Source organism: Periplaneta americana, chromosome 1 (assembly GCF_040183065.1).
Source record: "Periplaneta americana isolate PAMFEO1 chromosome 1, P.americana_PAMFEO1_priV1, whole genome shotgun sequence".
NCBI lineage: Eukaryota > Metazoa > Arthropoda > Insecta > Blattodea > Blattidae > Periplaneta > Periplaneta americana.
In genome coordinates this window covers 90681899-90704781 of record NC_091117.1, presented here as the reverse complement: position 1 = coordinate 90704781, position 22883 = coordinate 90681899, and the positions used below count along the sequence as shown (strand labels likewise).

Sequence of the window (22883 nt, the reverse complement as noted above, 5' to 3'; positions counted from 1 at the left end):
ATAGCTTTTTTTGCACTTTCCATCTACATTGATTTCCCAGATGTTTTATTATTTATGAATACTGTATCGAATGTACATTTCTTTGTTTGACAAGTCTGTTTTACTTTCAACTTGTTAAGGTGCCTACTTTTTTGCATGCTATATCTTGAAAAATTGACGACACTTTTTCCTGCAAATTAAACTGTTTTCTTTGTTGTTATATAGGACAGAAGATGAAATTGGCGAGGACAACATTCGTAACATTCCAGTTCCATCAGACCTACATGAGAAATTCCAGAAAATGGATGAAGATTTTATTAAAGATTAACATAATGGTATGTTTACACTGGCACGAATTACAGGTGGAGGGTGAGACAAGCCCTCTTGTACTTAGGTTGTGATATGAGTTCATTGTGCTACTTCCAATTTTTTTTTTATGTGGGAGAGAAATGACCTGCAAATTTTGTCTAGAGAACTGTTTATGGCACACAACTTTACTTTCCTTCCTAAGGAAGCTGTGCTGAGGGTTTTATTATCCTTCAGTATCCATTGCCTTCAGCTGGGTTTGAACACCTGGAACTTGGATCCAGTGGCATGTTAACTACTACACCACTGAAATGTTCATACAGAGTGAATTTAGATAAGAGATGTGAACATTTAGTCGCCCTCTTAATTGGCGGTTGAGCCTGCTGTGACCCAATTGTTTGTTACATGTAGCCAGCTCTGGGTGAGTTTACAGTAAAGAAAGCGTATACGTAATCACTTCTTACACAAGGTGCTATAGGTATTGTCCTTCTGCATGTGTACACTGCTGACATCTGCAGATAAAGTTATTTCTCAAAACAGTCAGTCTTGATGATACAATAACCCTAGCATAACACACGAATTTTGACTTCCTGAACTAAAAGTTGGCGTGTTATGTGCTATTTGTGCAAATCGGATTACAAGTTGCGTTAGGTGACTATGATCGACACCTCTAAACGCGACTTTTTCTGCCCTTTCTTTCAGCTCCAGCTGCCAGCAACACTTACGCCAGAACAGGTGACTCGAGGTGATAAATTTAGTTGTGTTGTTGGGCGCCAGCCCCCTCGAATCAACTGTGGTAGATCAGAGTTCTCAGGTAGCTAAGGGACGATCGGGACGAGGAATTCGGGAAACGTAGCGTAATGTACTAAATGATGTAATTGACACGTGTATAAGTTTGTGTTCACTAACTCCAATTGGGATGTTTATTTCCGATTGTATGATGCTAAATGTATAGCTGAACGCGTATCCAAGAGTGTGTTAAGTTCACTGTTATAGCAATTGACAAATTGTATGGTGGGTGTTACTAGACGAATAATAATTATGATCGTACTCGGCGAGTTATCAAAGTTGTTAATAATTGAAGAATAACTGTGTGATTCACGAATAATAAAAATAGTATCTCTGTGGTGGCTGCTATGATTATACAACTATATTCCCGCAACTTACGTAACACTGCTAATTTTTCCTGATAATGTTCTAAGTCCGCACTTGTTGTGACTACGGAGCCTGTAAATTCTTCTAAGTACACAAATTACACGATATTCTAGTCGACTTGTATTCTATCACCGTATTCTCTATATTCACTATCTCGCCAGACTGTCGCAACCGAAAGTATGTCTTCACCCCACCGAGTGAGTTACTAGAGTGATATCTTCACCTGCCGATGTAAGTTTCCAGAGTGATGTCTTCACTCGCCGACGAATTTTACCAGAGTGATGTCTTCACCCCACCGATGATTGTTCGAGACTGATGTCTTCACATCTCCGATGAATTTTTGAGAGTCCTGCTACTCGCGTCTTGCAGCCCTTACTATATGAAAATCCATCCCGCCATAACTCGACCACATGACCTATCTCTATACTTCAATTGGCTGACAAGAGCCCTACGTCACATGGACGCGTACTTGAAAAATGTATGTTGGCCTGACGCTACAAAATCTGCTAATAGCTTTTCTAACAGTTCGCAAAAACACGGAATTCCCCCGTGCTCGACAAAGAAAGTATCTTCGAACTCTATGCACGCTATCGGGAGGTTATTCGCGGTCACCTCAACTCAAAAGATTTTCTCAAGCTTGATTACCCTGGCTCCACAATTCTGACAAGTACAAAAGCCTCCACACTCTATCTCCGTTATCCTTTGTCCTATACACGCATTGTGCGGCTACATGCTAAATCTCCGACGTTCTACATCTAACTTAACACAATCCCAATTTAAACTACATATGCAAATCGATATAATAAAATATCCTATCATAAAATTGAACACCTAATCCTACACATATAAAAATAATCTAACAAATAAACAAACAATATCTAACCTAGGTACAAGGAACCATCTCAAATGGCCTCTCACTAACAAGGAATATTCCCAAGGGAATATTCGTTGTTAGGAGACGCCCTAGAAAACTAACCTCTCTAATTGTTGCCGTGGCCTCTATTTTGATACGCTTGGATACACTTTTGCTATGCTTGTTGATAAGTATACATATTTACACATATAAATTTCCACTATTTACAACTATATACAGGTTTGAATATACATACACTCCTCATCCACACTCACATCTCATACGCCAGTTTGACTGGCTGCACAATATAAATAAGTACCTAATCATCACTTCAGGGTCCATCCGAACACAATTGAGTTCTCTCATTCACATTCACTATAGGTTCCTTAATCTACATTTACCTTTATATGAAAAAACAAGAATTAATCATCACAATTACATGTACACATATAACACTACACAATATACTGGAATAATAACACCCTCTATACAATTACTCATCTGTTGGCTGCTACCTTGAATGGTCTCAACAGTTGTTTATGGAACCGACCAATAGATTTGTCACTCTTAGGATCCTTTACCTCGTATGTATGGTCACCAAACTTTTCATGTATTATCATTGGACTCTTGTACAACATTCCATTCTAGAATTCCTTCCTCTCAGGATAGAGGATAACTTGACATCTCTAACCAGGACAGCATCCCCTATGGATGGTTCCCATTTGTGCATGTGCCTTTTTACACCCTTAAGGCGCTTCTCTGTCTTAGCTTTGATATGATCTATTACCATTTTACACAGTTGCTCGGGGGTGGGAGGTGCATTGCTACTAATGGCTTTCGGCAGTCTCTCTATCATAGGTTCGGGGTCTTGACCCAACATCAATGTGATAGGAGCCATACCTGTCGTTGGATTAATCGAGTGATTCATGATCATTTCAATTACTTTACACTGCTTAAACCAATCTCTGTGATTCCTGTGACATAACACCCTCAAGTATAGTGAAATATCTCTCAGTGCCCTATCACACAGGTTGCCACTGGGAAAATATGAAGAACAATTGTATAGTTTTACCCCCTATCACTTAACATCTTATTGAACACTTTCGACTTATGAACAGACACATTATCACTTAAAACACCCTTAATGGCCCATAAGCCGGCATATAATCCTCAATTAACTTCTTCACACAAGCTTTACTCGTAATCTATTTCATGGGGTAAATTTTCAAAAATTTTGTAAATACAGCATATGTCACGAAGATACATTTATTACCAAAGGAGGATGTTGGCATTGGCCCATGCTCATCCACCGCTACCAATTCATTCTTAGCTTCTCTTACAATGGCTTGAGGTACAACGTCATATCTTACATTAAGAGGTTTCGCCTTCTGACATAGCTCACAGCATGGTATCACTCTTCTTACCTTCCTAGCTAACTGTTTGACATAAAACGTGTCGGCTATCATAAGTGACACTCTTTCACAGCCTGAGTGACACATAGACAAGTGAAAGCTCATTATCAATTCATCCTCCATGCTCTTGGGGATGTATACCTTCCATTTTTGTTCTTGCCTGCCATGTAGCTTATACAATATACCACAATGCACCCCTACTTTCTCGTCCGTAACCGAGGAAATTTCTGCAGCGCTGTCTTTCATGCATTTCACGTTAGGATCTAAGTCCTGTAATTCAGAAATCCGTTTGAATTTAGCAACTAATGAGTTATTATTACCGGTAACGTGCGCTGTCTTTCATGCATTTCACGTTAAGATCTAAGTCCTGTAATTCAGAAATCCATTTGAATTTAGCAACTAATGAGTTATTATTACCGGTAATGTGCATCTTCATTACTGCTATTTCATAATAAGGAGCGGTAATGGTTTTGGGAAGTCCCGACTTGAAATTCAGGCGAGAAAGACAATCGCTGAATATATATTCTCAGATCCTGGGATGTGCGTGATGGTTACATCATACGCTAGGATCTCATGCACATATCGTGATATCCTCGAATTAGTCAGCTTGCAGCGATTCAAACACTAAGCTTACATGGTCCGTGAAAATCGTGATTGGCTTATTGAAGACGTACTGTCTAAATTTCTGCAATGCAAAATACACTGCCGATATCTCCATCTCGGTTATGGAGGCGTTACTTTCAGTTCTCGACAATCCTCTGGAGGCTGTGGCAATCACATGTCATTCATTGTTTTCATCTACTTGACACAGTAAGGCGCCGTATCCGAGTCCGGATGCGTCTGTATAAATCTGGTACGGTAGGCTACCATTAGGCCTTTCCAACAAAACAGATTCTGCAAAGAGAGCCTTCGAGCATTCGAATGCTTCTTGCTCTTCTATGCCGCATTTAAATTGCGTCTCTTTCTGTAAGAGTTCTCGCAATGGTGCCATATGCTTTGCAAAGTTGACTAAGAACCTATTCTGGTATTGGAGGATTCCTAGGTACCGGCGCACTTGTTTCTTATTTCGCGGACACGGTATCTTCAAAATACTATCAATCCTGTCCCTATTGGGACGTATTCCGTCAGCGGAGATCACATAGCCCAAAAAGTCGGTTTCCTGTTTGAAGAAATCCGTCTTTCCCAGTTTCACGGTCATGCCGCAGTCTCTCAGTCTACTTAAGATGTAATCAATATGTGTAATATACTGATCGATGTCGTTGCCATATATCAAGAAATCATCGACATATTGCACAAGAAAATCTTTCGTGGTGTCGCCAAAAACAATATCTAACGCCCTTAATAAAGCGGCACCTGAACTCGCAATTCCGAACGGACATCTCGTGTACTGATATACGCGACCGTTATGTAGAAATGCTGTATACTTGCGCGACTCGGATGATAGTGGTATCTGCCAGAATGAATGGTCAGATCCAAGCTAGTGAACACAGTACATTCACCCATTCTACTCAGCAAATTATCTATAGACTGTGTTCTGAAGTTGTCTCTGACAGAAAATGAATTTATGCGGCACGCGTCTGAAGTTACTCGTAGGCTTCCGTTTGGTTTCCTGACCCAACATAGTGCGTTGACAAAGGGCGAATCTGAAATTTCGATAACTGTCTCTTAACATATCGCTGATAACCTGGTCTGCCTGCTCTCTCATTGATAACAGAATCGGCCTACATTTATGTCTACATTCTTCCATGCCTTCTACATGAATCTTATGCGTGTATACATTACACAACCCTGGTTTCTCTGAAAACACATCGATATTACGTACTACTACATTCATCAAAGAACTCTTCTGTCGGTCATCTAATCCGTGTGCATTGTTCACCTTTTCCCTCACGGAGTTAAACCTATCCTCTGATTGACAGCTCGTAAACACTTCCCCTTAATCGCTCGACCGTGACCTCCCTGACGTCGACATCTAAATATTTTGAATAAAAAATCTCCTCAATACATATGTCGCAGTCATTACATAGAATAGCGCACACGTCTCACACTGATTAATTTCCACAATGACATTATCATATATCCTCAAATTTTCGACAAAGAACAATTCCTCCTGCAATTCTCTTTCCTCGCTCAGTCTCTCGTCTATCATCCCATTATCAACATCCTGGCCAAACGGTATCTGATATAATGATTCCATGTCTTTTCTAACAGTCAAACTACGTGTACTGAAATCTATCAATGCCTCCCTCTCGTAGAAGCTTTCTACTCCTATTATAACATCTATAGTGAGACGCTGTATTACTAGGAAAATCGCACTTAATTTTATCCCTCCAAAATCTAATTCGAACATGACCTGAAAATGAACCTTCTCACGTTTCTTGCCTAACGCACCCGCGCAATAGAATGAACACAATGGTAAGACCTGTAATTTTATTCCTGATTCTTTAATCTGGGAGAAAAATTCCATGCTACATACATTATTCGTGGAACCAGAATCCAATAACACACTACAATTAACATTATATATCATCACGTCTACGCGTGGCAACTCATATACGCTCCGATTCAGGTTACTGGGATACATGATTTCACGCTGTTTTTCCACATTAACCATATTAGTGGACCCCTTTGACAGTATCTTGCGATCTGTTGCTATAGAAATCTCCGAGTCTGTAAGATTCCCGGGCATTAGTTTCCCTGTTGGGAACTCCTAGCCTGTCCGGGACAGACGTTCTCGCTCACTCTCAGAGGCCCCGATACACTGTCACCTGGATGCCTATCGTGACGTATCTGATCACCATTCTCGGAATGAGACCATCTGCGGCCTCCCTCATACATCATAGAACCACTCCTACATTGATAGTTCTCACCTGGGGACATACTTCTCCTCTCAGCAAATTTACCAGGGTGCCTCCAATTACGCCCTTCTCCCCCTGCGGAAAAATTAGGCCTCCAATATCCCTACCTGTAACCACGGTTCCGTAACCAGTGAGGCTGGACTCGGAATTCGTGATCATCATTCCTGCCATCGCTACGATACTATCTTAATAGTCTAATGGTACCACTCCCTTGGTTCATACTGTTTCTATTTGCATTAAATTGTACATTCCTGTTCCTATTGTTATTGTATCGTTCTCTAGCATTGGTAGGAAATCGGTTTACATTATTCTGCACATTATGGTTATATTGCGGTGGACTATTACCACCCGCATTACCAGGCCTATCCCTGTTCCAGTTGTCATTACAATTATGATTATTATACCCTCTGTGGAGTGGGGAGGCTTCACCTGCCCTCCGCCCCATCTTTGTCATGGTTCTCACATTCTCCTTCTCTAACCTGTCATCGTTCCCTACTTTACAGGACTCATGGCTAGCATCCGACATGTCGAATGCTGCTAAGAAATCTAGGGTTTCCCTGAAGTCTCTCGGATTAGCAACTATCATATTAGTCTAATGTTTTCCTGGTAGTGTGAGATCGCCAAGTGTATGAGCTCTGAATCCAGGATGGGCGGATTCAAACTCTTCCCTTTCCTAACGAGATCCAAAAAGTAATCAATCTTAGACACTTCCTCACATCATATCGGCCTTGTGTGATTTCTGCCCTTAGCTATTGCTGCCACCTTGGGCCCCAATACTTGTTTGAGAACTTTTCTTTAAACTCGTCATAGCCGACGTCACCTAGGGCGACCAATACCCAGTTTAGGGGTCTCCCCCTCAAACTTTTCTTTACTATGGTCATCTTTAAGACGTCGGGTACCCCTTTCAGTTGGAAATACTTTTCCAACTCACCAATATAGTTGTGCGGATTCGTAAATTCCTCTTCATCAAAGATTGGGTACACTAACTCGTTGATTACGTGAGCGGGGATAGTTCAGACGACTTAAAGATGGCCTCTCGCTTGATGGAGAAGCGTTCGCGTGGCTCCTGGACACCTGATTATCTCCTATCCTATCTCCAATGTTGCCACCTGACATTACACCACTTCCCGAAGTGACACACCGGATCCCATCCGTCGAACTAGGAAGCGTTTGTTCCGAGGCGTTATCTATTCCCTCATCATGGGCATTATTATCTCCCATCCTAGCTTGTAACCTACTAATTTTCTCACTCAATTTCATGATATTGTTTCTCTCTTCCTTGTCCCTATCACTAATCAATGCCTTCAGACTACCCACTTCCTGGCCCACAATGTTAATTTTCTCATCGCGTGATTAATTTCTCTAACTTTATTGTCTACTTCTTCTATGATTGCCTCTCTGAATTCTCCGTTCTCCCTATTAACATTGTTTTTAACTCTATCTTCTATCTCTCGGATGCTATTCATTAACCTACTTTCCAACTGGTCGATTTGGTCCCTGTTTTCCTTGGAGTTTTCTACCATCTCATTCTTCAACTGAACAATATGTTCCTGATTTGCTCTAGAACTTTCTAATAACTGGCTCTCTAGCTTGCTACTATTTTCGGCTAGTTTAGATTCCAATTTGTTACTATTTTCTACCAACTGGCTACCTAGTTTGCTTTCCAATTGACCCATCTGTTCTTTATTTGCCCTAGAACTTTCTGCTATTTCACTTTTCAATTTATTACTATTTTCTATCAGTTCGCTCTTCATTTGGTTCATCTGCTCTTTATTTTCTCTAGACTTTTCCATTATTACCTCCAATAGCTGCTTCATCATACCTTCCATCATCCCACTACTCGGGCCTTGTGAATTTTCTTTCTCCTGACTAATATTCGCCTCAGATGCACTATCCATCTTTCCAATCCTAACCTGGCTCCTTAATAACATTAATTATATGATACAACTCTAAACAATTCCCTTAAACTCAAAAATATAACCCTTCCAAAATTATTTACACATATATACATACAATGATACATCAATTGATATAAGGCCCTTCATGCTTACGCTCTGATGTCTTCTGTGCTGCGACACCTTGCTCTTCATCTCCCCCTCTGTCCTGCATTGTTCCTTAGCTGCTCGGGTCTGCAATGGATCTTCTGTTGACCTGGAGCTGCACGTGGTCCACAGCTGCGTTTGTCTGCTCCCGTTCATTGCTTACTCGATCCCCGCGTCGGTTGTTACCTCTCGTTGCTTAATCGGGACTCCCGCTGCAGTTTCTCCACTTTTTTTTCAGTCGAGCCCCACATTGGGCGCCAAATTTGAGGCCGTCGCTCTCGTCGCGTCTGCGCGTCGCATTAGGTGACTATGATCGACACCTCTACACACGACATTTTCTGCCCCTTCTTTCAGCTCTGGCTGCCAGCTACACTTACGTCGGAACAGGTGACTCGAGGTGGCAAATTTAGTTGTGTTGTTGTTGTTGTTGGGTGCCAGCCCCCTCGAATCAACTGTGGTAGATCAGAGTTCTCAGGTAGCTAAGGGACGATCGGGACAAGGAGTTCAGGAAACGTAGTGTAATGTACTAAATGATGTAATCGACACGTGTATAAGTTTGTGTTCACTAACTCCAATTGGGATGTTTATTTCCGATTGTATGATGCTATATGTATAGCTGAACGCGTATCCAAGAGTGTGTTAAGTTCACTGTTATAGCAATTGACAAATTGTATGGTGGGTGTTACTAGACGAATAATAATTATGATCGTACTCGGCGAGTTATCAAAGTTGTTAATAATTGAAGAATAACTGTGTGATTCACGAATAATAAAAATAGTATCTCTGTGGTGGCTGCTATGATTATACAACTATATTCCCACAACTTACGTAACACTGCTAATTCTTCCTGATAATGTTCTGAGTCCGCACTTGATATGACTACAGAGCCTGTAAATTCTTCTAAGTACACAAATTACACGATATTCTAGTCGACTTGTATTCTATCACCGTATTCTCTATATTCACTATCTCGCCAGACTGTCGCAACCGAAAGTATGTCTTCACCCCACCGAGTGAGTTACTAGAGTGATATCTTCACCTGCCGATGTAAGTTTCCAGAGTGATGTCTTCACTCGCCGACGAATTTTACCAGAGTGATGTCTTCACCCCACCGATGATTGTTCGAGACTGATGTCTTTACATCTCCGATGAATTTTTGAGAGTCCTGCTACTCGCGTCTTGCAGCCCTTACTATATGAAAATCCATCCCGCCATAACTCGACCACATGACCTATCTCTATACTTCAATTGGCTGACAAGAGCCCTACGTCACATGGACGCGTACTTGAAAAATGTACGTTGGCCTGACGCTACAAAATCTGCTAATAGCTTTTCTAACAGTTTGCAGAAACACGGAATTCCCCCGTGCTCAACAAAGAAAGTATCTTCAAACTCTATGCACGCTATCGGGAGGTTATTCGCGGTCACCTCAACTCAAAAGATTTTCTCAAGCTTGATTACCCTGCTCCACAATTCTGACAAGTACAAAAGCCTCCACACTCTATCTCTGTTATCCTTTGTCCTATACACGCATTGTGCGGCTACATGCTAAATCTCCGACGTTCTACATCTAACTTAACACAATCCCAATCTAAATTACATATGCAAATCGATATAATAAAATATCCTATCATAAAAATGAACACCTAATCCTACACATATAAAAATAATCTAACAAATAAACAAACAATATCTAACCTAGGTACAAGGAACTGTCTCGGGGACCAATGTTTTTTCCAAAAACATTTAACTCTCGTACATCACCAGAATACTACAGCCTTTCTTTCAGAAGCTAACAGATGAAGAGAAAGTGTACTCATGGTTTTAACAAGATTCCATTCTTATGTAGTGCGTAAATGTAAGACTGTTTTATTTGAAGTTTTTCAAGTTAGAGTAATTACATACAGCCTCATATTTAGATAGTGCTACGGCCAAAAAGATTTGCTCCCCCACCAACTAATTTATGCAAATCTTAGACATTTAGCAATCAAACTGTAAAAAATGGCATGTAACAATTTTAACATATGTGTTACTATCTAAAGCAGACATCTACGAAGTAGGAAAATATCGAACATTTATGTTCAGTTCGATTCTTTTTCCTTTTCTAAAAATTTTGCTGCCCCCTACGAATTATATTAGCTACCCTGGTCCATGTGTAAATATGGGCTTCATACAGGGAACACTGTCCTGCATTTTGACTTGTTTCTGATAATTTCAATTTGAAAGTTGTTTCTTACCAGATTTTTCGTGCTGAATTGAGAGGGTCAGCACAACAGTAGTCTAGGTTTTTTTTTAAGAGAGACAGCACGTTAAAGTTACACAATTATGGTTTTTCTTAGATTAGGAAAACCCAGTTTTGTTGATAGTGCTGTGATCCATGATGGTTGGTTAACTTTAACTACAGTGGTTCCGGTATATAGTCTATTGTCAAATTTATTTGGCAGTGGATCTATCTGATCCTGAATTACTGGAATGACTTTTGCAGTACTATCATCACAAGAAAGCACAGCATTTGCATGCATTTTCTTAACATTCCTTTTTAGGTAATCATAAAACATACGCAGTTGTTTTACATTTCTGTGTGTCACATTCATTCTCAATTGAATTTGTTGCATATCTGCTGCCCAACTTTCTTCTTCTCCTTTACTGTAACGTCGATTTTTTAAATTTTTTTTACTACGTTTCAATGTTTATGTATTATATCAACAAGAATCTGTTTTTCGTATTTCGTGACATTGCTGCTACGAACACGTTTATTACACTTCTTTTCAATCTCCATAATACTGCAAACTTTTAAAACTCAACTTCCACATAAAGAATTCACATTGCGAGCGAAACACAGAAAGCAGAAGTATTTTGAATTTCCTTCGATGAAACCGGAAGAGGAAAACAAAACACCAACGCCTTTGTATAGATATGTTATCTTGAGATAAGCCATACATATCAGTATTTAACATCAAAATCTGCGAGAAGAAAGTTATTTGCGTCAAAATATTGCTTGAACTGTATCTCGAATTTGCTTTTTCCTGCTGGCTTTGCGACATGAATATTAGTTATGTGTTCCTCGATTAACACAAGAGTCATTTCATAAGTCATGGCAACTATATTATATCAGCCAATAAAACTGCAAAAATAGAAATTCACTATATGTGATTGAAGGTCACTGGAATGTGCTTCGAAATGCTAGTACCAAATTGGGTCTGGGTACAGGAGGCAATGGGAAGGGAAATGGAAAGGTGCGTAAATAAAAATCACTGTTTTATAATGCATAAAAGGAAACAAAGTACATTACTCATAGCTAACACCCTTCAAAATAATCCTCCAAGACTTCCACATATCTTTGCCGACAAGAATGCAAGCGTTGAATACCATCGACTGTGTGCGATTTGTCTATGTGTATCACCTCTCGTTGAAATGCTGTTCTGTTTGCAAACCGCTTCCCATGCAGCAGCTTCTTCAATTGCCAAATGAGATCAAAGTTGCATAGACTGAGATCAGGCGAGTAGGGAGGATGTTCCAATGCACTATCATCCAATGCTTCTCATAGCTCAGAATGACACTGACGAGCATTTCTGCCAGTGAGGGGAAGGAAAAAGTGGACTGAGAAGCTTCCCTCCCTTGCTACGCTTTGACTTGCAAGCTAGCTACCTAGCTTACCCCCATCATAAGGTTCTTACTTTGCGCTATGGCGTATTGCAGGTAGGTTTCACGAGATACCGAATGACCTATACAAAATATTTTTAGTCTCACCTAATTTTTACAGATGAAATCCATCTGTCGACATATTTTTCACTGAATTTGTCGATGAATTTGGTGTTAAAGTTCATACTTGTAAGTTTTTTCGATGGAAAGCATAGTCAGGGCATTGAGATGATCCTCAAACATGGTATTCCTTAAAAAAGTCTTTATCCTTTTTAAACAAAAGCACCGTTCTGGTTCTGCAATTGACATAGGAATTGTCACAAGAATCCTCTCAAGTGATGTCACTTCACTGAAAGTATCAACTGCAACAGAGGAAGTGCACCTTCAATTTGTCTGAAATTCGAATACTCATACAGAATGCTGAGTTCTGTTCGTAGTTTGTTCTTAACCAATTTCTTATATCTCTCACTAATGATGCAAAATCTCTCTCAGGAAAAAACTTTTGTAAAGATCTTTTTCTTAGTCCAGGAGTTTTGCAGCATCCAGATATTCTATGTATTCGAAGCAGCCACGCAGCTCGGATGTAATGCTGTCACACACTTAGCATCTGTAGCAAAGTGAGAATTTCTATGATACTTATTTGAATTTTGCACATTCGAGGTTTGAATCTGAAGAGCTACAGCATCTGCTTCACCTCTGACGATGTTCACTGCACTGCACTGCATTGGCGAAAGCATGAATTGCATTTTGTGTCTTTTGTGAATCAGTCTGTCTACATTGTATGTGGCTGTACAAAATGTCAACATGTGGCACTATTCTGTGAAAGAATGTAAGCCAGAAAATAAACTCTTCATCCTCCAAATTGTGACACAGACCACGAACTCTTTGGACTGTTGTGTTGGATAGTGACTCTTCTAGGTTATAAAAGCAGTCAATCAAAGAATCTTTGTGCTCATATATAACATTGACAGAACGAGATCTGAAATTCCATCTTGTTGTTAACACACCAGGAATTCTCCGAACTAGAACTGCGTCTAATGTTGCTAAATGCTGTTATAAATGAAGAAAGACTGCACTCTTGCAGACTTATTCTGGGATGCTGTCTTCTCCATTATGAGTTTTAGTTGATGTGCATGTATTGTGCAAGTGGATAGTGCTCTTTCACTTTGATTTGCACACCTTCCATGTTGCCACTCATTACTGATGCATCTGCAAAGGCCTGAGCGATTATTTTCCTGCGATCATTTTTTAAAATTCTATCTACCTCTTTTAAGATACTCTCTGTAATAGAGTTCGCAGTTTGATCTACTGAATTAAAAAATCTCCGAAATTGTTGATGAACAGTCTTGTTTCTTTCATATGTATAAACTAAAGCTAACTGAATTTTTTCAGCTATATCAGTTTCGTCTACCATAATAGCAGCATAGTTAGCATCCTTCAATTCTTCTTCAATCTTTTCATGGCATACTTCCAACATATAGTCAAGTAAAGGCTTCCTCACACAGAACAATAATATAATATTAATATATATTTCTCTCAATATATTCGGTCGTGCTGACCCTTCACATTTCTGTATGTGGGTCAGCATTCCCTTACTTACACTATTTACAGCTTAAAACACAGACGAATGGTGACCTTAATACTTGCTCTTCACTATGTATTTCATGTCCTTTCACTTTCCTTATCTCTCCTTGTAATTTATCACACTTTATTAAACTACGTCACTTCTCTTATTCTCAGCTTCACTAATAGCTATTTATACTAATTTTTTCATTCAACTTCACTCCCATCTTTCTCATAACTAAATAATTTCCCCTGTACGTAACATAAATACCTTTAAACTTATTAACTGTAGAAGACATAAACCTTGTTGACTATTTCAGAAAAAAAACATAATTTATTATTAAACTCACTGTTGAAACTTTTTTAATACAATCACATTAGCACTCATATCCCAGAACATTGCATTGGTTTCACTTGATGTATAACTTGGTCTTAAACAAAACAATTTTATAACCTTGACAAAGTGTATCCATTCAAATCCAAGTTTACATTATATAACCCTGCTATTATTTCATCCCACTAATACATTATTTCCACAGATTATATACTCTTTTTCCTTCCCTTTTCCTCCTTGTTCCATACTCCTAACTCGATTCATACTTTCCGAACTTTCCCTTTCACTCCCCACACTTGTTTCACTTCTCCTTTCTCCCCTCTCTTCTTTCGTTGATTCACCATTCTTCTCCCCCTCCTTCTGCCTTCCAACTTCAAGTTCTCCACCTCTGTTACCTATGATGCTTTGCTTATTTCTCCACTTTTCTGCAACTTTGCATTTCTTACTTGGTCTTGGGGTGATGTCATTGCTGGTCGTCTCTCTGATGACATCAGCACCACCATCATCTGAGCAGAATTTGCTGACGATTTCTTCTGACATCCTTCCATCACAATCTTCAGTGTCATTGCCCTCATGCCCTCCAAGACTTTACCTTTTCTATTCCTTACACTTTTATTATTTATAATCCCATTTACTCTCTCTTTTATCTCTATTCTTTTTCTTTCATTTATATTCTCTCCATTTGTCGACTTATTCAAGTTTTCTTAACAAAATTCAACATCGAATAATTCCGCATTAATTTTCAATTTATCCTTAACTAAACTTTCATAGTGTTCATTTTTCCTAGCTACTTTCTATTATCTGTGATCTCCTTAATCATCCGGTTTGCCAGCCTGATCAAAATGGGCCTATTATTTCTGTTTCACTTCTTTAACTTGTTCATTTCCAATGTCAGTACCTAACCACTTCCAGCACGCATTCACTATCACTTCATACATGTCTCAAGACTGTTTTTTCACTTGCTCTTCAACACCAATAAAGATTAAATTGTTCCTCCTTTTCTCTTCTTCTAAATATTTCAACTTCTTTTTAATAGATCGTATTCCTTTTGTAGATCTTCCAGTTTTCTGTTAATAATATCGATGATCTCCCTTAGACTTGTAGTATCCATTCTCAACAGATCCTCCACCTCACTTATTACTCATTATGAAACGGTTTGCATTACTACTGCACTTCACTAAGTTAGCAGGCTGCGGTCAATCATGTCTTACTCGTCTCGCTGCTCATTGAGGAATGCACAGACGCGATAACAATTAGGAACGAAATAGGTACTATAGAATTCAGGATGATTTATCGCAGTTTACCGAGTGAACTACTCAGACTAGCACAACTCTGTATGCGGGAAAACAGTCTAGTTGTGACTCAGACATATTATATCTATACTTAATGAACAATATTAAAAACTAAAGAAAAATAACTTAAACATTTGAAATATCAAAGATCACTGATTCAGAATATTAATTAACATTATTTGCCTTGTCCTTTGTGTATATCTATACTCCATAAAGCAACATAGGTAGCAAAATGGAAGAAATAATAAACTTCGTAAAAGAACTTTTTTATGATTCTCATCATAAGATGGACAATATAAGGATTCACATACAAAGGATAGAAAGTGTAAGGAGTTAGCTGCGACAATGGTCAGAGACTATAAAAATGTTTATATATTAATATCTATTTTATTTTATTATTGTAATAATGAAACTTATAAATACAGTGAAACTTCATTAACATGAATTCCGAGAGTGTTCACCTACTTGAAGCACTCAACAAACCTCTCTTTAATGGCGTAACTGACGTTTGCCACTTTCGGGAGACGTAAAGGTTGGATAGAAGTAATTTCTCCTTCTAACAGCTCCTGCTGCAGTAGCTCTTCCCTGTATTTTTCATGACAATTTTGGAGAAGTAAAAGATTATGAAGCAAATATGCTTCTGACTTTGTTTAAATATTTCGTTCTTTCAATTCTGTGGGCCTCAAAAAAATCCTCCACTTCATGAAAAGGATACCAAAAACAAATTTCGAATACTCTCTTGCATGACACAAACCATAGTTGTATTCATTTTTCTTTCCGTAATTATCATATTTGGATTACATCGGTAGGAAGGGCCTCATTGAGTATGGTTTGAGTCCAGAAGCCTTTTCTCCAAAGACATGTGTGGCATATCTTCTGCTTGCCTGGGAAGTGGTAGGTCTTCTGGAAGATCAAAATCGTCAGTAATAAATTCTCTACCCATCTGAGGTTCCTCGAGAATTCTCCCCAAATCATTTTTACCCTCAGGAGTTGGGGAATCGATGTATAAAATTCTCCCCTTTCCTCTCTCGACTTGTTTGTATCATGGACCCGCGTGTTTTTTTTTTCTATTCTGCTTAAAATAGCAACCACAGACATATTTCATTAAAAAAATCATTGTGTAATTATAAATATCTGTAAATATGTAATTCTGACTCAGTTTTCCTGATGGATCACGATGGTGTTTCATAAATCCATTAAACCAGTCTTCACCTGGTAAACAATTTTTCCACCCCGCCTGTAAGCCAATCGAGATACAATTTTTTTTTTTTCCCTCTTGTATGGATGAGGGACCCGAAGACTTGCACTGTAGCCTGAGGCTTGATGTTTTTACTACTCCTATTGTATGAATGATTGGGTAGCCGAACAGCCACACACTTGTACAAGTACAGCATGCTGAATCATGAACTTAACCTGGGCTATTGTATGAATGATGATGATATGTGAATTAATGATCGCAAAATGAGTCCGAGGTCCAATGCTGAAAGTTACCCAGCAATTCTGCTTCAATTGGTTGAGGAAAAACCTGGAAAAAATCCCCAACCACGTAACTTGTCCCAACCAGGATTTGAACTTGGGCCCACTCGTTCCACAGTCAGATGTGCTAACCATTAGGGGAGAATCGGGTAATTACTCACCTAAGAATAATTACCGTAAAATGGGGTTACTTGGAACACATTTGAAATTTGATCTTCCTCTATGCCTGTTGTATTCATAAAATTTTCTGTAGTACACATTTATCTATATAGTATTAACATACAGAATAGACACCTAAAGCCAAATGGTATCTCTACACAATTTTTTAAGAGAATTATTTTTTTTCATGGGTGTTCGAAGTTACCCACAATAAGGGTGTTACTTGGAACACACGTTTGAAAATGCTCTTTCCAAGTTAAAAATATTGCTGTTTACTTGGAACACAGAATAAGTTTTTAAAAAAGATAAAGAAAGAAAGAATATTAATTGAAAAATCACAAAATTTCCTTTACACTACTTTTATTGAAAAGAAACAACCCATCAGTAAAGTTTTTAAAGCAAAAGCAACTTCTTTTTGAGAATGTAGGTTTGATGATTGCCAGTACGTTATCCAGACTTAGTGTTGAAACATCTGGAATGTTGGGGGATGAAGAATATTCCCACTGCTTTTGACGACTCTCTAATGAAGTTCAGGGTGACATTTGGCTCTGCAATTTCTTCTACCTTAGTAATGAAAGTTTTCTTGTGCTCTTTGTATTTTTATCATCAATTGTACTTTAACATATTCTCCTTTTCTTACGTCATTAATACAAATCTGTTCATCATTACCTTCTGCACTGATGTCTACATTTGATGTTGCTTCACTGAGCGAAGACTCATCTATGTCAGATTCTGAATCCAGGCTTACAGGACTTTTAGCAGAGGTCTTTTCCTCGGTTTTACTACATGCAGGATGAATAGCTGTGAGGTCTTCCTCTACTAAACTTTATCCAGCAGCAACATTAGTTCTATGTTTTTTTGGTTTTCATTGTGTTTTCACTGGTTCTTGTTGCTGACAGAAATTCCTGAAGATTTCGTCTCCATTGTTCTCCAGTTCCATCTGGAGTCGAAGTTGATCAATTCAGGGTAGGAATTCTCTTTAACACCTGCTGCTTATCAATGGGATGAATGCTGCAGACCCTAAACCCTGATTTTAGGTTAGAGGAAATAACATTCACTTGGTTCAGTTCTCAAGGACTTTCCTTAGAAGAGCAGGAAATCGATCTTTTGGCAAGGTTCTTCTGCTTCCAGGCACTTAAAATCTCTCTCCATTTCCCTTTCAAAGGCCTGAAAGAGGCCATTTCGAGGGATTGAGTGAAGTGGGTGCTGTTTGGAGATAGCAGGATGAACCTAATGTTGTTGTTCTTGCACTCCTGCAGTACACTTACTGAAATGTGGCTACTTAAATTATCCCCAATTAATATCTTTACATCTTCTTTTGGCAGTTTTTAAAAATATTGTAGGACTATTGTTTGGAACCACTCTTCAAATATCATTTCATTGAACCACCCAGATTTACTTCTAGCATAACGGCAACCTGATGGCCCTTCTTGTTGCCAGGTGTCATAAAGATGCACATTTTTTGTAGCAAACCATAGGGGGCAGCAATACTCCACTTGCAGTAAACATGACATACACTACATTTAGAGTGATCTTATATCCGATCTGAGCATTTGATACCCCTCCTGGTGATCACCTTAACCCTCCCAGGATCATCTTGCATATTCGTTTCATCATAATTAAGAATTGCAATAGCAGGTACATCTCTTAAACTTGTTTCAAGTTCATCAAAATACTCATTGATAGTCACATTATCTATAGCAGCCCTGGCTCTTTCAATATTTTGAGAAAGTCTTACAGTCAGTTGTTTATGTCTGGAAATAAATCCCTTTAGCCAGTCTACCCCAGGAAGATTATTCTTAAAACTGTGCTCACTTAAACCCTTCCTATCCAAATGTGCTTTGACTAACAGTCTTATGTCAAGTCCTGTGAGTGGGAAACCCCATTCACTTGCCATTATAACACTATCTCTAATCTAAGGACTTCTTCATCTTTTGATGATAGGACGCATGGCCGACCAACTTTATTGAAGTTCTGGCCTCGAAATTTTCTACTGAATGTAGATTTTGGAATGCCATATTTTTCCTATGCTTTATTGATTGATAGTTCATCACCAATATCCAAGAGAGCTGCTTCCATTGCTGAGCATAATTTTGGTAGGGACGTGATCCTGGATTTTTTTGTATGTTCTTCCCATTACTTGAAGTTAAAAAATAAAAAGTTATGAGAAACATGAATGTTCCAAGTAACCCCATTCCTCCCCATATCATGGATTTTTTTTACATTTTTAAACCTGTTAGTGATATTCACTTTATTACTGGGCCGTAAACCGGGTATACTTTGACTGATTTTCAGTTGTAAACCAAACTAACATCACAATTTCTCAGCTTTCTTCTAATGCTTACTGTTGGATATTGGGGATGGTATGAGAGGATTAGACTACTTTTGTTAATTTGTCTTTAACTCAATAAAAGGAGCACTTAAAGGAGAAAATGTATGTGGTCAAAGTTACCATGCGTTAGGGGATACATTGACCAGATTGTATATTTCAGCTAACTTGTCATCTAAATGTTACTGCTGGTCAATGTTGAACTAACAAATGGTAACTATGACTCTTCTAGGAGTAGTAACTTGAAGTCTAGAGAGCATATACATAAATTATGACTGTCATCATTCCAAAATATTTTGCGTCTCGTAATTACAAAAACTGATTGCAGTGTAAAACCAGATGACAACAATCTTTGTGTACAGAGCAAAATATATTAATGTATGATCTTCATGAAACACTATCTTTAAAGTCAGAATTTGTATTCAATGAAGCACATAACCTTCAAGTTCATCACTGTTAAACCTGAAACGACGTTTTAAAAATTCAGGGCCACTTAACCCTCTGATGCATGGCCATTTTTACCTACGTTAATGCATAATCTGGATCAATTTGACCCGTACTTGAAAATAATATGAAAATGCGTCTTTAATGAGATTTTTTAAATAAACTTCAGATTTAATTGAGTTCTGAATTTTATTCCTCATAGAAAACAAATTTTCATAATTACAAACCAACATTTACAACAATTAAATATTTAAGTCAGTTCCTTTGCGGTATTGATTAAAAATTACAGAAAAATAGGTAACAATTCATTTCTTACAGTCAACGCACATCATAACACTGTGTTCACCACACACAAACTTCTTGCAGGTAACACACACATTGTTACATTTACGATCCTTTCTTGTAGGACATATGGAACACCTTTTTCTCTTCAAAGTACCTCTCTGTTGTTCTACATCTCCTTCTGGACATGGGACTCCACATAGAACCATAGCTTCTTTTATTGTTTTCTGTATGCTCTTACTTGCGCTTCTTTCCAGAATGCGAGGCATCATGAGTTCCTTTGCATGTGTTTTCAGAAACACTCTTCTCTTTGATGAGACTGTAGGACAAAATTCAGGATGTAGCAATTCATACACAAGAAAAGCATTCACACTGCCTACATCCAGTAAGTTGGAAAACAACGAAGGGCCACCTCTTCGTTTTTCTTTTGCAAGAAAAATTTCTTGTCATTTGATCTAACATATCTACTGCTCCTTTTGTTTTATTGTAGTATATTATTATTTCAGGTTTGTTTTTCATGTCCGGGATTACTGTTTTGTCATTGTTTGTAGTACTCAGCAATATGACACTTTTGTTTCGTTTAGGAACGTAGCTCACTAATGTCATTTCACCGTTGAATCCAAATTCAGAAGAATGAACTTGTCGTGATTTGTTGGCTTTCATGATTTGTGGAATTTCTGTCTTGTTTTGTTTCATTGTTCCAACAATTGTTAGTTTCATATTCAGGAGTTTTTGGGCAAGGGGCACAGACATAAAGAAGTTGTCACATGTAACATTTCTTCCAGAATTTTGTATCTCCCTGAATAATTGCAGTACAGTGTTCTTACCAAGATTTTTCTCAACTGGTTCCCCAGGTTTCCTACCCGTGTAAATTATGCCATCAAATGCATAGGAATTCTTAGCGTCACAAAGCCAAAATATTTTTAGCCTATATTTGGCAGGTTTGCTCGGCATATACTGCACAAATTGACATCTCCCTCTGAATGGCACAAGCTGCTCATCTATAGTAACATTTTCACTCGGAATATACTTAGATCTGCAGTTATTCAGAAAGATGTTCCAGATATAACGAAGTGCAGCTAGCCGGTCGGTCTTTATTCTCATACCTCTTGTACGTTTGTCATCAAATCATAAGAATTTCTTGATTGTTTCAAATCTATTGACAGCCATGCAAGCCCTGTAATGTGGATTATGTTCAGGCGAGCAAAATAACTCTCGAGCTGAAACATCGCCATTTTTTTCCACACCAGCAAGAATTAGAATTCCGAAGAAAGCTTCCAGTTCTGTTTGAGAGATATCATTCCATTCTTGTTTCCGTCCAACAGCATACCTACGACCTTCCCTATTAGTACAGATCAAAATTTCAGAGGTCATTTCAGGAGATAAAAAGAGAAAAAAATGAACTTTTTATAGTTGTTGCAATTACATTTTTTGCTGGACCATCCTTGACTCTAATAATATTTTTACTAGGTGTTTGAGAAACTTGTGGTGCATCTTCAGACCATAACAATCCAGATTTTGAAGTATGACCGCCTATGAAATCTTGGCCCTGCTGTTCAACAAAGTTACAAGCGTCAGAATGGTCACTTACTGCTTCATCTGATGAACTTGATGAATTATAACTTGATTCATCGGGTTCATGTGGAAGATATGTTGCATCAGCTTCATCTTCAGTACTGGATCCTGGTTGGTTGACCAGTTCGGAAATTTCAGTTTCTTCTAAATAGACGTTTGCCATTTCCGCAAGAAATCTGAATAGAAATAAATATGGATATGAAAGCAATGGCTAGTTTCATAGTAAATGTATGGTTCAATGGAAAGTAACTATTTTTTGTTGATTTATACATTACATAAAAATAGCAAAACTACAGACTATAAAATAATGTTGTAATATAATGTATATTAGAAAATTTGACGCTCACACATATCAAGATAGTAAGTTTAAGTTAAGATAATAAAAGAGTAAATACCTTTGTAATATTTTGAATGCAGCTTCTAATGTTTCAAAAGATACAACATTCAGTGTGCAGACATATGCTCCAAATAATCGATGCTGTCTACTCCAGCAGCAGCTGTTAACTGATGTAATTGTTGAACATGGATGAGAAATGTGCAAAACCAATGCTGCCAACATCTAATTCAAAACTTTATACGATATCGTTAAGAATAGTGGAAAAATAAACTTCTGGGTCAAAATGACCCAGGCTATGAATAATCCGAGTAGTATTCGACAAATGATTAAATATCGGTTAAATAAGAAACAAATTCCACCCAGTTTAGGAGAGTGCAAAGAAATATATTTTCTGAGATGTCGAGAAGTTTCAGACCTATTGTCTCATTATAGTCGGAGTTACTACGGCATAAAAAAGTGTCGGGTCAAATAGACCCATGTTATGCATCAGAGGGTTAAAACAAATTGAATATGTGCTGGATTTATTGTGTCTTTATCCTGTACTTGTGGCCACACAAATTTGTTTCCCTGTCTTCTGAGATACTGCACATCATAGCAATTATGGCTTGCAGGAATGTTCACAATTTGCGCAATGTATTGCCGATATTTGTCTTTTGTTACCGTTGGCACATTAACAATCACAAATGTTCCCCTTTGTAAGTTTTCAGGTCCTCTCTTCACACTTGACATACTAATACCAGTACTAGAGTCATTACCTCCAACTGGGCTTGAAGATGTATTCCTTCCTGTGGCAGAATGTTCTCCATTGTCGTTGTCATGGCCTACTCCATTCCGTCATTGTCTGT

The 22883-nt window shown here is 38.3% G+C and overlaps 1 protein-coding gene across 4 annotated transcripts in view; it reads left to right on the top strand.

Annotated features, from left to right (window-relative positions):
- LOC138698133 (protein HGH1 homolog) overlaps positions 1–22883 on the top strand; it is a 108640-nt gene that overhangs the window by 20868 nt on the left and 64889 nt on the right. For 3 of the 4 annotated variants that reach the window (XM_069823873.1, XM_069823872.1, XM_069823888.1), the window contains exon 7: positions 205–314. In XM_069823873.1, the coding sequence (XP_069679974.1) occupies positions 205–307 (103 nt within the window). In that variant the 3' untranslated portion in view covers positions 308–314. Of the gene's footprint in view, positions 1–204; positions 315–987; positions 10900–22883 lie in introns of those variants that run through there. The other variant, XM_069823879.1, reaches the window with a different exon arrangement.